This window comes from Stenella coeruleoalba, assembly GCF_951394435.1.
Source record: "Stenella coeruleoalba genome assembly, chromosome: X".
Lineage (NCBI taxonomy): Eukaryota > Metazoa > Chordata > Mammalia > Artiodactyla > Delphinidae > Stenella > Stenella coeruleoalba.
In genome coordinates this window covers 13,071,660-13,088,427 of record NC_137152.1, presented here as the reverse complement: position 1 = coordinate 13,088,427, position 16,768 = coordinate 13,071,660, and the positions used below count along the sequence as shown (strand labels likewise).

General features: G+C 44.2%; 1 protein-coding gene across 5 annotated transcripts in view; it reads right to left on the bottom strand.

Annotated features, from left to right (window-relative positions):
- Positions 1 to 16,388, bottom strand: part of REPS2 (RALBP1 associated Eps domain containing 2) — a 231,723-nt gene extending 215,335 nt beyond the window's left edge. For all 5 annotated transcript variants that reach the window (XM_079911205.1, XM_079911207.1, XM_079911206.1 and 2 more), the window contains exon 1: positions 16,033 to 16,388. In XM_079911205.1, the coding sequence (XP_079767331.1) occupies positions 16,033 to 16,266 (234 nt within the window). In that variant the 5' untranslated portion in view covers positions 16,267 to 16,388. The remainder of the gene's footprint in view (positions 1 to 16,032) is intronic.
- Positions 16,389 to 16,768: the final 380 nt, after the last annotated feature.

Below are 16,768 nucleotides of genomic sequence, written 5' to 3'. Positions count from 1 at the left end.
TCTGGTAGGATCCCACAACCTGCCAGACACAGCCAAAAAATAAAAGATAAAATAAAATAGATAAATAACAAGGATTTGCTGTATAACACAGGTAACTATATTCAGAATCTTCTAATAATCTATAATGGAAAAAATTTGAAAAAGTATATAAATATACCTATAACTGAATCACTTTGCTGTACACCTGAAACACACCATTGCAAAGCAACTATACGTCAACAACAACAAAAAATATTCTGGAACTAGACAGTGAATATTCTAAAAACTGAATTGTATACTTTAAATGGGTAAGTTGTATGGTATGTGCATTACATCTCAATAAAGCTGTTATTTAAAAATTGGGGAAACGAGAAAAAGGAGAAAACATATTGCTTTAAAATAATTGCACGAATGTTCCAAAGTTGATTATGTTGAGTATGTTAAATCCAAAAGGATGAATGTAGAAGATACAATCTTTATCATACAGAGGATTTACTATATTGAAATAGCACAATCAGCGCAGGTGGTTTAGTGAGGATTACTAAAGTATCAAATGTTTATGTTGGCCGATAGCCCAAAAGTAGAAAGCAATATAGTTAGAAATAAATAGAGCTGGGGGAATTACAATTACTGACCTAATGAAGGAAACATATTAACTAGTAAAATGATAAAATTCATTACACTCCCTGATTTGGGAAGGGTTATGAATATCTGTTATGATAAAAACCAATATGGGTATAGAAAGAGAGCTGAAATCGAGTATATTTGAGATATGCCATAGCACAGGAAACTACGCTAGTAAAAACAGTAACAAGTGGAAGAGAGGGAAGTATAATACACACCAAAAGAGAACCTGTACATAAATCCCATCTGCTTTTATTATTCAATACAATCTCCCATTCTAGATGTAGAAGAATAAACAGCAGGGGTTGGCAAACTTCTTCGGTAAATACTCTAGGTCCTATGGGCTATATAGTGTCTGTGAGAACTATTCAGCCCTCCATTCTAGTGCGTATAGGCCACGGACAATATGTAAACATCTGAGTGTGGCTGTGTGCCAAGGAAACTTTGCTTACAGAAACTGAAATTTGAATTTCACACAATTTGCATGTGTCATGAAACATTATTTTTATTTTTTCCCAACACTTTAAAAATTTACAAACCCTTCTTAGCTCATAAGCCATACAAAAAAATATAGGCAACAGGATGGATTTGGCCCATGGGCTGTGTTTGGCCATCCCCTGGCAGAAGAATGCTTTCAGTATCAGAAACACTTCAACACACTGGTAAGCAAGAAGGAGCAATCAAGTCTTACATAGCACAGTACTTACTCACCAGAAACCAAAAGGCATACTAATAAGTATGCCACATCTGGAAAACAGTGACAAAAACCTTTCAGAATGTTTATGGGAATTAAGTGAGTTAATACACAAAAAAAGTTCTAAGAATAGTACTGGGTACCCAGCAAGCCATTCACCAACTATTTCTGATATCATCAGCAAAAACATATTCATACTGACTCCAAGAGAAAATACAAAGGTAATGATTCCATTTCTGTAGTAGTACAATGCATATGAGAATTACAGCAATAACTTTCAAGGCTAAAACTCCAAGCCATGGTATTTCTTGAGAGTCTAAAATTCTCAAAACTAGAGTAAACTTTATTTCAGCACTAGGAAGCTGTTATTTACATATAAGACAAATTTCTAGAAGGAAGGTGAGAGGATGACAAATGTTTGAGAGTTACCACTAAGAAATTGCCCAAAGGATTTTTTTCAAGTAAAATTCAGGATTAGGGTCAAGAGTCCATCCTTGGCTACACATGAAACCAATGCTAAAACCAGCAGAGGAAACTGACTTTCATCAAGAATCTGTTCCATTTAAGAACCTGCAAGAAATGAGTATTTGATCAACAGCTCAGAACTCATCTAGTCCACCTGACCATGTGCCACATTTGGATTTATAAGGACAAGGCACTTAGGAAGAAGCATTTGTTGAAGAATGAGAGAATTATACTACTTGCCCCCCACTCAATCCTGTGTTGCACACCGTGTAGCATCAACAGAAAAAATAGAGAAGACATTTCCTTATCACCATGAGAGGTGGCTTCAATCATATTTACCTGACATGCAAAGAAAGACATAATTCACAATACAGAGCACCACTACCTGCCCTTTACAGATTAAATTGCATTTTGAGAGAGAAGAGCAAATCAATACTCATTTCTATTTCACAACCTTATACAATGGAATGCTGACAAAGCACCCTGCTAAACATTCACCCAACCACCTGTCACCAACATCACCCTCGACACAAAAGGCTATTTTTATGTAGTACACTACTGAGGTAGGTAATATCCCATTGCCATGGCAACAAGTTTTCCAGAAGATATGCTAGCCCATGAAGAATGCAAAAAAAAAACCAAGCTATTTCTTTGCGTTTGAGTTTACTTTGCAGTATATGAGGAGGATTCTACGTCTTTTAACAGCCTTGGTTTGCTCAACAGGGCCTTGGTGAGTTTGAGCAATGCACAGAGAAATCCTGAGTCCGCGCGCACGTGCGTGCAGACACACACACACACACACACACACACACACACACACACACACACACACACACACACACACACACACACACACACACACAGCTATTTTGGGATGAGGAAGAATCCCTACAGGAATCCTATCCTTCAGGGAAAGAAAAAAGCCAAACTAACACACGAGGCCATATCCCTAAATATTATAATACACTTTCCACTCCCCTGAACTAACTCATCTCCAGTTCTAGGGTGCCGTTCCCACCATGTGCAGCCAGTCCTCACAGAAGCTCCCAGAGGCTCCATGGCTGCATGTTTCCCGGTGCCCTGAACAAGAACAAACACTGCAACCGGTGGAAATGCCTGCCCCACTCTGATCGAAAAGCACCCACTCGTACACACCCCCATAGCCTCAAGGCCTCCCGGGAGAAGTGAGAAGAAGCCCTCTCAGCCCTCCTGGAGGGCAGGGCAGCAGGCCGGCCCATCGCGAGTGGACTCCCACTCTCCCCACACTGGCTGTGCCCCCTTCTCCCGAGGATCCAGGGCTCTGGGTCCCAGCCCAACTGGCACCCTGAGCTGGCTCTTCCTCCATCCGTCCCCCAGAGCCCCCTCCAGCCCCTCGGCCCACACTCTGCGCAAGAGGCCAGCCTCCGTGAGCTTCCACATGCAGGCTCCCATGCCTCCGGCCTCCAGCACGGCAGCCAGCAGGGGACAGAGCCAGTCACTTGTCCCTCAGCTCCCACCCCACGCCCTCCTGGCCACGGGGCTGCCAATGACCATGCCCTTCCAGACCACTGTTCCTGCAGGCGAAGTACCCTTCGCAGCCCTGACAGCAACATTCCCACCCCTGGCCCCTCAGAACCAGGGAGGCCGAGGCCGCCAGCCACCACTGCGCTCCACGCCTCCGCGCTCCCGCTCTCAGTCAACCTCTGGGCACACCACGCCTGAGGGACCCTGAGAACCCCAACTGCTGATGGCTTCCTTGGCCTCAAAGTTGAATCGTCCTGGCCCCGAGACTGTCCCATGTTCTGCTTCACCCTACCACAGAAGCACCTCAGAAACGGTCCAAACCCTACTCAGACACGTGCCCACATGATCACCGCTTCAAGCGAGAACTCCCACACTTAGACAGAACTGCCATGGAAGCAACAGCCTCTCCACTGAGAGGTCATCAGGAAACCCCCCTTTCTTTTTTAGTTTGCCTCTTTAACAAAGACGGAATTCCATAACACAACACTGTAAATTAACTATATTTCAATAAAATGAATTTTTAAAACTTTTTTTTAATTTAAAAATAAAAACAAAGACTGAATTCCAACCCAGATAATTCTTTAAAGGACTACTAGAAGTCACTTATCTACGTGACTGTGGACAAGTTACTGAACCTCTGCGCCTCTGTTTTGTTTTCTTCGAACTGAGGATGATAATACCTAACCTCGTGGCTTGGTTGTGAGAGTTAAATGACATGAGCGCTCTACAAGTTATAGGACAAGGCCAAGTACATGGTAATCAGTTAATAAATGGTAGCTGCTACCATGATTGTATATATGTAGACACCATGTATCTACAACCAGAGTAGATTTTGCCCCAGGGGCATTTGGCAATGTGTGAAAACATTTTTGTGGTTTATTTTTTAAAGGTTGCTTCTCTTTTTTTATTTTTATTTTTTAGTATTTATTTATTTGGCTGCGCCAGGTCTTAATTGCACACATGGGATCTTCGTTGCGGCATGCGGGATCTTTTTGTTGTTCTTGTTGTGGCATGCGGACTCTTAGCCGTGGCATGTGGGATCTGCTTCCCTGACCAGGGATCGAACCCAGGCCCGCTGCAACGGGAGCGTGGAGTCTTAGCCACTGGACCACCAGGGAAGTCCCTGGAAACATTTTGGTTGTAACAACTGGGGAAGGGACAGATACTAACATCTAGTGAGTAGAGCCCAGGGATGCTGCTAGACATCCTACAATGCATAGGACAGCTTCACTGTAAAGAATGATCTGGCCCAAAGTGTCAATCGTGCTGAGGTGGAGAAACCCTGATCTAGAACAAAGAATAAGTTAAAAGAAGCTAAACATCCACGTGCTAATTTCACTGCTTCACTTCCATTGCCATCTCTCAGTAATAGGACCATAAAACCACCAGAGCGTATGCAAAGGACAGGAGTTAAAACATTTTTCAATAATTTTAAAGAGAGCCTAAAAAAAAAACAAACTCAAAAGGCAAGCACATCAAACATCTCCTGGGGCAAAAAGCTGTTCGTGTATAATCATCTGTTTTTCACAAGGCTGACCCTGAACTAAGGGAGAAACAAAGAGATCACTGTATTAAATATGTTCTTTTGAAGGCATCAGGGGCAAACATTATGCATTTAAGAAAGCCTGCTTTGAAAAAAACAAACAATTCTTAATTGCTGGCATTTATGGGATTTACTTCAATTAGTCAGTAAATTAACACAGGTGAAACACTTAATTACCCCCAGGAGGCTGAACAAAAATATTTTTCTGTAAACTGAGGGCAAAGTGTTACAAATGAATTAAGTCAAAGCAAATATTTACTACTAGCCTAATATTAATAGCCTCTCCTGGTCCTGAATTAAATTATGAGGATAGCTGAGTTTCTCCAGTCTGTAAAAATCACTTTTTCCTATAAGTCCATGTTCTGAAGTAGAGATAATAGTGGTAAATAAAACAGGCCCAATAGCCAGCTGGCGCGTGCTCCAGAGGGGCTCTCTGGAGTGAAGTGAGATTGAGAGGGCCAGACAGAAAGGTCAAGAGCAGAGAGGGTGCAGAGCTGGAACTGCAGCACGGACTTGAGGGTGAGGTCCTGGAGGAAGCAGCTGAGCATCCATTCACTCTGGGCTTCCTTCCCCCTTACAGGACAGACAGGGGAGGAGGGGGGAACAAGAGCCTTATGGAATCTCATTCCTGACCCAGACTTGCCAGCACTGCTGCTACCATTCTGACTTTGGAAACAATTAGCTACGTAGAACTGGAATTTCTAGACACCTCACAAGTCTTCCAAGCAGGGCTTCTTAACCACTTTTGTGCTTTGGACCCCCCTTGGGCAGCCTGCATTGACCTCTTCTCAGAATAAATTTAAATGCATAAAAGTAAACACTTAAAATACACAGGATTACTGTATAGCACAGGGAACTCTACTCAGTGCTCTGTGGTGATCTAAATGGGAAGGAAATCCAAAAAAGAGGGGATATATGTATACGTAGAGCTGATTCACTTTGCTGTACAAAAGAAACTAACACAATATTGTAAAGCAACTATACTCTAACAAAAAATTTTTTTAAAATATACAGGATTATTGGGAATTGCCTGGCAGTCCAGTGGTTAGGACTCAGCACTCTCACTCACAGGGCCCAGGTTCGATCCCTGGTTGAGGAACTAAGATGCTGCAAGCCGAGCAGCGTGACCAAAAATAAAATACACAGGACTGTAAACAAAATATATTGAACTTCAGCTATCAAATATTTAAAAAAACAAGTTTGTGGTGGAAATACATGTGTTTATTAACACAATGATAAGATCAGCCAGTGTCTACAGCAGGGGTCCCCAACCCCCGGGTTCCTATTAGGAACCAGGCCACACAGCAGGTGAGTGGCCTGCAAGCAACTGAAGCTTCATCTGCTGCTCCCCGTCACTTGCATTACTGCCTGAGCCATCCCCCACCCACCCCCAGAAAAATTGTCTTCCACAAAACCAGTCCCTGGGGCTTCCCTGGTGGCGCAGTGGCTGAGAGTCCGCCTGCCAATGCAGGGGATCCGGGTTCGTTCCCCTGTCTGGGAAGATCCCACATGCCGCGGAGCGGCTGGGCCCGTGAGCCATGGCCGCTGAGCCTGCGTGTCTGGAGCCTGTGCTCCGCAACGGGAGAGGCCACAACAGTGAGAGGCCACAACAGTGAGAGGCCCGCGTACCGCAAAAAAATAAATAAATAAAATTTAAAATAAAAGTTCTATTTCTATAAGTGATCAAGTCACAGGAATTGCTAATGCTACTGTGGTTTATTGCCTACAATGCAATAATAGAAGGAAATGCTCAATATCAGTTAGGGGTCAGTAAAAAGAAAACTGTATTTTTTCCCCACATCTAAGTTCAAAGACCCCTGAGAGCTGGACCCAGGTTAAAAAGGCCTGCTTTATTCTGTGCAGGAGTGAGCATGCACAGCATTCACATCTGCTTTTCCACTTTTTTTCCCGCCTCCTACTAGTTAAGAGGAAAAACAAATTGTCTAAAGACTAAAATTGAAAATAATGCCTAAGAAGATATTTGCCAGTCCTACTTGGCATAAGAAAATGAATTATGCATGAAAATGTTTTTTTAAAGACAAAGAAATTTGACATGAGTGGCTGAGCAAAAACATATCTATTCTGACCCCCCAAAGCTAACCAGAATAATTTTCTGCTTCAGAAAACTCTGGAAGGCAAGTGTGGTAGAAAGATCCTAAGATGACCCCCCTTCCAAAAATTCTCACCTCCTGGTAATCTGTGCTTTTTTATAATCCTCTCCCCTTGAGTGCAGGCAGAACCGGTGACTTGCTTTGAACCAAGAGAATATGGCAAGGTGATGGGATGTCGCTCATCTAAGGCGACTGGAGAAAGTGAATCTCCTGCTGGCCTTAAAGAAGCAAACAGTCATGTTGTGAACTGCCTATGGAGAGGGCCATGTGGCAGGGAACTGCGGGTGGCCTCTAGGAGCTGAGGGCTCCAGTCCTAAAATCACAAGGCACTGAATTCTACCAACAACCATGTGAGCTTAGAAGAGGTCCCCAGATGCAAAGAGGAAGGCCACCTGGCCAATGCCTTGATTTCAGCTTTGTGAAACCCTGAGCTGAAGACCCAGTTAAGCCATAGAAACAATTAGTAACAAATATGTGTTGTATTAAGCTGCAATTTACATTTCTGGAAATTCATTCCAGAGCAATAAATAACTAGTGCAGTAACCAAAAGACTGGGTGACCTACCATCCAAGTTTGCCTAGGACTGTCTTGGTTTGAAAACGGAAAGTACCATGCCCTAAGAAACAACTCAGTTCTGAGCAACCCAGGTTGGCTGGTTGCTGCTATGGTCTGAATATGTATGTCCTCCCAAAATTCCTATGTTGAAATCCTAATGCTCAGTGTGATAGTATTAGAAAGTGAGGCCTTTGGGAAGCGCTTAGGCCATGAGGGTGGAGCCCTCATGAATGGGATTACTGCCTTATAAAAGAGGCTCCAGAGAGATCCCTAGCCTTTCCCACCATGCGAGGACACAGTGAGAAGTCACGGGCTATGAACCGAGAAGGGAACTCTCACCAGAAGGCAACCACGCTGGCACCTTAGTCTTGGACTTCCAGCCTCAAAAACTGTCAGAAATAATTGTCTGTTGTCTATAAGCCACCCAGTCTGTAGTATTTTGTTATAGCAGCCAGAATGGACTAAGGCAGTCGCCCACTAATAGACGTGTACTGAATAATATAAATACAAAATACTAGACCCTTTGCCTATAGGAAACAAACAGAAAGTTTGAAAAAACCTGGAAAGGAACCAAACCCTCTTTTAAAAGTTACCAATAATTAGCAAAACAACTCAAGGGAATTCCCTGGCGGTCCAGTGGATAGGACTCCAGGCTTCCACTGCCAGGGAAGGGGGGGATGTCAATCCCCAATGGGGAACTAAGATCTCGTAAGCCGTGTGGCACATCCTTTAAAAAAAAAACCTCAAGATTTCCTGAAAACCAATTTTCTATACCCTTAAAGTAGAGCATTCCCCAGTTATGTGTGGGAAACTAGGACAATGTTCAAATCCATCTTGTATTTCTAGTCTTCACGTTGTTTTTCAATCTCCCTATTGGTTGCCCCAGATGATTTATTTTAAATCAGTACTCAAAAATCATTACCTTAAAGACTGGCAATGGCTCAATGATATGAAACCATCATTCACTCTTTTTTTTTTTGCGGTACGTGGGCCTCTCACTGTTGTGGCCTCTCCCATTGCGGAGCACAGGCTCCGGACGCACAGGCTCAGCGGCCATGGCTCACAGGCCCAGCCGCTCCGCGGCATGTGGGATCTTCCCAGACCGGGGCACGAACCCGTGTCCCCCGTATCGGCAGGCGGACTCTTAACCACTGTGCCACCAGGGAAGCCCCCCATCATTCACTCTTGCCATTTAACCATAAGCCACAGGTATTAAACCCATGCATGTTCCCATCCCCTCTGACCATCCCCAGGTTCCCTCCTTAAAGATAAACCCTATGGAATCATATGATGTCTGAGACTTGCTTCAGGATAAAAGAGGGGGCAAGGAACAAGGTAGGAATGCAGATGGAATGGAACTGACCGAGTATTGATGGTTGTTGAGCAGGGGTGGCAAGTGCAGAGGAGTTTAATGTATTAGTCTGTTTGCTTGTTTCCATTTTTTAAAAAATTAGAAAAAAGCAAGCCTATGAAACCCTAATCAATTAACTGTCCTGTAACAGTATCAAGAATACCAGTGTGCTTTCTCTATCTATGAAGGCATTTTGAATGTTTGTACATGTTTAGAACAGTTCCCTAGTCATGTAACATTCTATATATATATATATTTTAAAAAATGCCACCTACTTTCCATAAGCATAAAGGTCTCTACAGCCATTGGGACTTGCCTGGTGGCACAGTGGTTAAGAATCCGCCTGCCAATGCAGGGGACAAGGGTTCAAGCCCTGATCTGGGAAGATCCCACATGCCGTGGAACAACTAAGCCCGTGTGCCAAAACTACTGAGCCTGCGCTCTAGAACCTGCGAGCCACAACCACTGAAGCCCACGTGCTGCAACTACTGAAGCCTGTGTGCCTACAGCCCGTGCTCCACAACAAAGAGAAGCCAAGGCAACGAGAAGCCCGCGCACCACAACAAAGAGTAGCCCCTGCTCGCCGCAACTAGAGAAAGCCCGCACACAGCAACGAAGACCCAATGCAGCCAAAAATAAATAAAAATAAATAAATTTATTAATAAATAAATAAATGAGGCATTGTAAGAGCAGGTAATGAAGATTTTTTAAAAAGAAACATAAATGAACTACAGCTACCTGTGTCAACAAGGGCGAACCTCAAAAACAAAAGAATGAGAGGAAAAGCAAGTTGCGGAAGGTTACAGAGTACTATACTCCTCCTTCTGAGTTGAAAAGCCATACAAAACAATTTATCATTTTAGTGACACATGTGTATATATATACATGTAGGTACACAATATATATATATATATACACACACACACATATAGCTATAATAAAAGTACAAAAACTTTTCAAATCATGCACACCAAATTCAGGACAGTAGTAACCTCTGAGGTGAGCAAGAAGGGGAATGGGACCAGAGAAGGGATCACAGGAAACTTTCACACTAACTGGGCTGTTTTACTTCTTATGCTGAGTAGTGGGTACACACTTATTGTTGGGTAGTCCTCTAGTTTTACACACCAGAAATATTTTTTATAAGAGTTATTAACAAGGTACTATTAGCAAACGTCCTCCTTTTAACCAGACAATGGTATGACTCTGGAACTTCCTTTATCTGCTGGCATTCATTCTCTTTTACAAAAAAAGAACACTCTTTATCTCAAAAGCACATATTCCAAGTTACCCTTTTAGCATGCTGGCCTCTATCTCCCTAAAGCATATGCTGCAAAGGGATATGATATAAAGATGTAAAAACAGAAAACTGTTTCATTTGCATTAAAAAAATAGTTCTGGCTAATAATCCAACAACTGGAAAAAGTTCACAAGAATTTTGTCTTTTGCCTATAGTTGTTTTTAACGATTAAACAGTTGCATCAAAGAATTACAAGAAAACACTTAAATATGAGTTCTTCCCAAAGGTGAGTCCGTGCGCAGGAATTTTTAAAATATCCTCTACTTCTCCTAGCTTTGTTTTACTTCTTTTCCTCAATCAAAGCCACTCAAACAATCAGACATTACTTACTGGCTTTTTTCCCATTCAATGATTTCCCCTGATAATACGAAATCAACAGTGTTTCATAACTATTTCCCTTAAAGTCTAAGAGTTAACTGTCAAGTCAGCGAAAGACAAATAACGTATGTATGATCTCACTTTTATGTGGAATCTAAAAACAAACAAACCAACAAAAACCTGGAACTCATAGATACAGAGAACAGATTAGTAGTTGCCAGAGGTGGGGGTGAGTGAAATGGGTGAAGGTGGTCAAAAGGCACAAACTTCCACTTATGGGACCTCCCTGGTGGTCCAGTTAGTAAGACTCCGCCCTCCCAATGCAGGGGGCCCGGGTTCGATCCCTGGTTAGAGAACTAGATCCCACATGCATGCCCCAAATAAGAAGTCCACGTGCCACAGCTGAAGATGCCGCATGCTGCAACAAAGGATCCTACATGCTGCAATGAAGATCCCGCATGCCGAAACTAAGACCTGGCACAGCCAAAATAAATAAATATTTAAAAAAAAAACTTCCAGTTATAAAATAAGTAAGTCCTGGGGATGTCATGTATAGCATGGTGACTAAAATTGATAATACTGTATTATGTCTGTGAAAGATGTTGAAAGTAAATCATAAAAGTTCTCATCACAAGAGAGAAATTTTTGTTAACTATGTTTGCTGATGGATATCAGCTAGACTTACTGTGATGATCATTTCGCAACACATACAAATATTGAATCATTATGTTATATACCTGAAACTAATACATCATATGTCAATTATATCTCAATAAAAAATATTATCTGAAAACAGTTAACCATATAAAAATGAAAACTGGGGGCTTCCCTGGTGGCACAGTGGTTGAGAGTCCGCCTGCCGATGCAGGGGACACGGGTTTGTGCCCCAGTCCGGGAGGATCCCACATGCCACGGAGCGGCTAGGCCCGTGAGCCACGGCCGCTGAGCCTGCGCGTCCGGAGCCTGTGCATTCTCAAAGACTAAGACACCATCCTGAAAGACAGATATTATAAAGGAGTCTATATAGTTTGTTAATTCATTACATCAAGCAGAAAACTTGCCAGTTTAAGGTAGATACTTTTGTTCTAGCTGTTATATTTTCTTACTCAAACCCTAAAAAATAAAAACATTTGCACTGCGGGACTTCCTTGGCGGTCCAGTGGTTAGGACTCAGCACTTTCACTGCCAAGAGCCCGGGTTCGATCCCTGGTCAGGGAACTAAGATCCCACAAGCCCTGTGGCAAGCACGCAAGAAATAAATAAATAAATAAAACATCTGCTTTGGAATGTAAGCTCTGTGAGGACAGGGGTTTGTGTTTGATTCACAGCTGTAACCTCAACATCTAGAACAGTGCCTGATGCACAAAAGAAACCAGATACCTCAAATACACATCCAACCCAAGTCTATGCATTCTAGTAAAATGCTGGCCTTTCAATACCAATGAAATACTTCACAACCTGGGAAACCAGTCACTCTAACATCTATAGCTCTTTGTCTTGAAGTATTAAACAAAAACTATTTACCTGTTTCTCAGACATCCATATTTACTTTTTCTAATTTCAGTGTTTTACTCTAACATTTTTGTACCTAGTACTAGAATCCTGTTTTAAAATAAATCATGACTTCCCTGGTGGCACAGTGGTTGGGAATCCGCCTGCCAATGCAGGGAACACAGGTTCGAGCCCTGGTCCGGGAAGATCCCACATGCCACGGAGCAACTAAGCCCGTGAGCCACAACGACTAAGCCCACGTGCCACAACTAGTGGAGCCCATGCACCTAGAGCCCATGCTCCGCAACAGGAGAAGCCACCGCGATGAGAAGCCCACACACCACAACGAAGAGTAGCCCCACTTCGCTGCAACTAGAGAAAGCCCACGCGCAGCAACGAAGACCCAACACAGCCATAAATAAATAAGTAAATAATAAAATTTATTACAAAATAATAAAATAAAATACATCAACACCTCTCTATAAAGAGACCAAAACGCCTTTCAAAATAGGCTATTATGATGCACTAAAATATAATCCAAGACAGAAAATAAGCATATGGAAAGATCCTAAACATCATATGTCTCTAGGGAATTGCAAATTACATCAACAAGATACCACTATATACCTATGAGAATGGTGAAAATCTAGAACACTGACAACACCACATGTTGATGAGGATATAGAGCAAGAGTACCTCTCATTCATTCCGGGGGGGATTGCAAATGTTACAGCCACTCTGGAAGACAGCTTGGCAGTTTCTTACAAAACTAAACTCACTCCTACCATATGATCCAACAATCACACTTACTGGTATCTACCCAAAGGGGTTGAAAACTTAAATGCACACAGATGCTTACAGCAACTGTATCCATAACTGCCAAAACTTGAAAGCAAGCAAAATGTCCTCCAGTATGTGAATGGATAAATTGTGGTACATCCAGACAATGGAATATTATTCAGCACTAACAAGAAATAAGCCATCAAGCTATGAAAAAACATGGAGGAATCTTAAGTGCATACTACTAAATGAAAGAAGCCAATCTGAAAAGATTACATACTGTGTGATTCCAACTATAGGACATTTTGGAAAAAGGCAAAACTCTGGAAACAGTAAAAAAGATCAGTGGTTGCCAGGGTTTGGGAGTAAGAATAAGGGATGAATAAGTAGGGCACAGAGGATTTTCAGGGCAGTGAAACTACTCTGTATGATACTACAATGATGGATACATGTCATTATACATTTGTCCAAAACCAAAGAATGTACATCACCAAGAATGAACCATAATGTAAACTATGGACTCTGGGTGATTACGATATACCAATGCAGGTTCACCAATTGTAAAAAATGTACCCCTCTGGTGGGGTGTTGATAATGAGGGAGGCTGGGCATGTGTGGGGCAGGGTGTATATGGGAACTCTGTGTACCTTCCCCTCAATTTTGCTGTGAACCTAAAACTGGTCTGAAAAGATAAAGTCTATTAAAAATATATATATATATGTATTTCAACTGAAAACAAAATCCCTAAGATAACTCACTTCCATAACAAAGTAATAGGTATAGTGGTTTATTTTTATTCCAAGGAGGAGACAAAGTAAAGTATTTTTATAGAACATTTGCTTCAGGTAAGATTTTCAACCTTCCTGGAACATTATGGTAATCTTAACTGTATGCTTATTAAAAAGAAAAAAAAATCTGTTACCATAGAAACTACCAGGGCTAGTTAATGACTCCATGACTTGGGCAGTTATACCTGTTGGGTCACTTAATTAAACTTACAGGTTCCTGTTTAACAGAGAAAGGCTAAAAACATCTACATCTGTTTAAAGAAAGGCTACAACACTCATGGGGTAGTGCAAATCAGGATAAATGGAGTGCACATGTGTACTGGGAGTACACACACCCAGACACACCACACCACACACCACCAAAGTGGTCAGTAAAAATTAGGTGGCTGCCGGCTGCTGGCTTTGGTTTGAATCTCTTCTGATTACATTTCTCTGTCCAGGATGACTTTGATGTTCATGTCCACCTGTATGAAGAATATTGGGTTACTGCACTGCGTTAATGGGGAAGGATATATTTTGTTTTGCTGGGCTGAATAAGGGAGCTTTAAAGCTCTGAGAGATTTACTACAAGCAATATTCTAGGGATGTCCCCTTTTGCCAGCATCTTTTGCAAGCAGGTTTCAACTAGATATCAAGAATATAATCTCATCCATACAATGGCACTGTGCCTTGAGTTCTTTTTAAATCTTAAACACCTCAAGGGAGCATAAGTTCTAACACCAGGAAAGCCCCCTCCCCAAGTCCGTAGGAGAAGTCAACCAACATAATTCATATTTAATATGCCCACCATCTCTTATCACACTCCATATATTACTGACAACAAAATAAGCCTTAACAGGTGCCCAGCTGTCACTTACTTGCTGTGTGGCCTCAGTCACTTACTCCTCTTTCAGTTGAGAAATAGCAACAGCATTTAATACATTTATTATGCTTGGGAGTATTCTGAGGGCCTCATGTAATAGCTGTGGTTTGTGTTTTAAAATATTGACTTTTCCTCTGCCTGGTCTAGCTTAACTGCTCAACAGCAGAGGCTGAACTGTCTCCATAGCAAGGACTTCTTAAGGGACAAACAGCCATGTTAAGGTCTGTGAATACTAATTATATTTTCAGAAATCTTGAATTCTGAAAAGTGAGAGATTACAGGGTGGCTAAAGTTATGCTCACAAACAGACAGAATGTATGCATGCCCCAGAAGTATAAAATGCAGTCAAGTGATTAAAAAAAGTCTACACACACAATGATATTATAAGTGAACCATAAAACCCTCAATACTCCTTTGGAACTGGATTTTAAAATACCACTCCCCACTTGAAATATACAACTGATGTTAACGTTCATACTGACTCCAGCTTTTAAGAAAAGGTTCATTTCACATTTGGGGCCTGATATTAAGAATCACCAGGCTTCCCTGGTAGTTCAGTAGTTAAGAATCCGCCTGCCAATGCAAGGGACACAGGTTCGAGCCCTGGTCTGGGAAGATCCCACATGCCGCGCAGCAACTAAGCCCGTGCGCCACAACTACTGAGCCTGCGCTCTACAGCCCGTGAGCCACAACTACTAAGCCCATGCTCCACAATTACTGAAGCCCGAGTGCCTAGAGCCGATGCTCTGCAACGAAGAGTAGCCCCCGCTCACAGCAACTACAGAAAGCCCGCATGCAGCAACAAAGACCCAATGCACCCAAAAATAATTTTTTAATAGTCATTAATTCTAAAAAAAAAAAAGAAAAGGAAAGCACAAAACAAAAACAGTATCTACTGCGCATCATCCGCCTCCTTTTTCAGGTACGGAGCAGCCAAAAGGATGTAGCTATGACACAATTACTTTGTAATTCTATTTCAAGTCCAAATAATGATAAGATGGGAAACTACAACTGTCCCCCACGGTGGACGTCTGGGGTCACCTCTAGCCCTAAATAGGGAGCTTGTCTCTGCCTTGACAGACGTCCTCTTGCAGCCCTGTGTCCCTGTTCTGCAATTTGTCATTAGGCTTTCCAGTTTAATGCTAATATGCAGAAATATGTTACTGGGCAAATATATATAGTAGATACGTATATATTACAAGTAGTATATAAAGCGGACAACATTCAGTGGTGGGCCCCCGGCCCTACAAACACACACCCTTCAAGTTCCAATCCTGCAAGCGCCCACCCACCCAGGAGAGGGAAGGGCAGGAGCCTCGAGCAGAGGTTAAGCCAGACATCAGCCAAAACAAACACCACTTCCAGAACAAGGCAAACTTTGGGTCTGGGCGGCTGCAGAGCCCCAGAAACGGCCGGGGAGGGGAGGGAGTGTCCGTCAGCCTCAGGGGAGGAAGATGAGGAGCGCACCCAGCACTGCTGAGCTGCGGAGGAGGCTGGTGTCCCCTGGGGGACAAGGGCGTCGCCGCCATTCCCGGCTGCGAAGCCCCTCTCCGCAACCTGGCCAAGGCCTCCGGGTGCCTGTCGGCAGCCCTGTCGCCCCACCCCGCCCCCCTGTCCCCGTAGAAATGGTCCCCACAGACCCACAGGGGCAGGGGCGCGGGGACCTACCTGGTGCAGCGTCTCGGCGGGCAGCTGCGACGCCCGGAACAGGTCGGCCACGGGGCCCGAGGCTGCGGTGGCCGCGCCGGGGGCGGCCCTGGCGGCCTCAGGGGGCCCGGACCCGGGGCCCCCGCCTGCGGCGCCGGCGCAGCGCGCGAAGAGCTCAGAGTAGCACTGCTGCTCGCCCTCGCTCAGCAGCAGCGGCGGTCCAGAGCCGCAGCCCCCGCTTGCTGCCGCCTCCATAGAGCCTGAAAGGGGGCCCAGCGGAGCACCGTCCCCGGTTGAGGCGCCGCCGCCTTCACCACAGCCTCCACCGCTTCAGCCTCGGCCTTGGCCGCCGCCGCCCCGACGCCCCGCAGCTGCCGCGCGGCCGCTTCCTCCCGGCGCGCGCCGGCCCCGCCCCCGGACTTGAATGTTGTGCCTCCGCCGCGCGGCACATGGAGACAGGCGCGGCGCGGCCCAATCACGGCCTGGGATCGCACCCCGGCCCCGCCCCTCCCCGCCCCGCCCCGTGCGCGCCGGGCCAGGTAAGTAACTCCGCGCGCCGCCCGCCTTACGGACGGTCACCTGCTCAGCCCGCGCTGCAGAGTCTAGAGGGCAGGAGCCAGCGCTGTTCCGCGTCCACCCTGCGCGAGAGGGGCATCTTTGGCCCTTCTCCCTGGCCGGGAAGGGGAACATCTAGACCCACCTGCAGAATGGTGCTTTTCATGGGGCGGGAAAGGCTGTGGTGTTTTCTCCCTAGGAC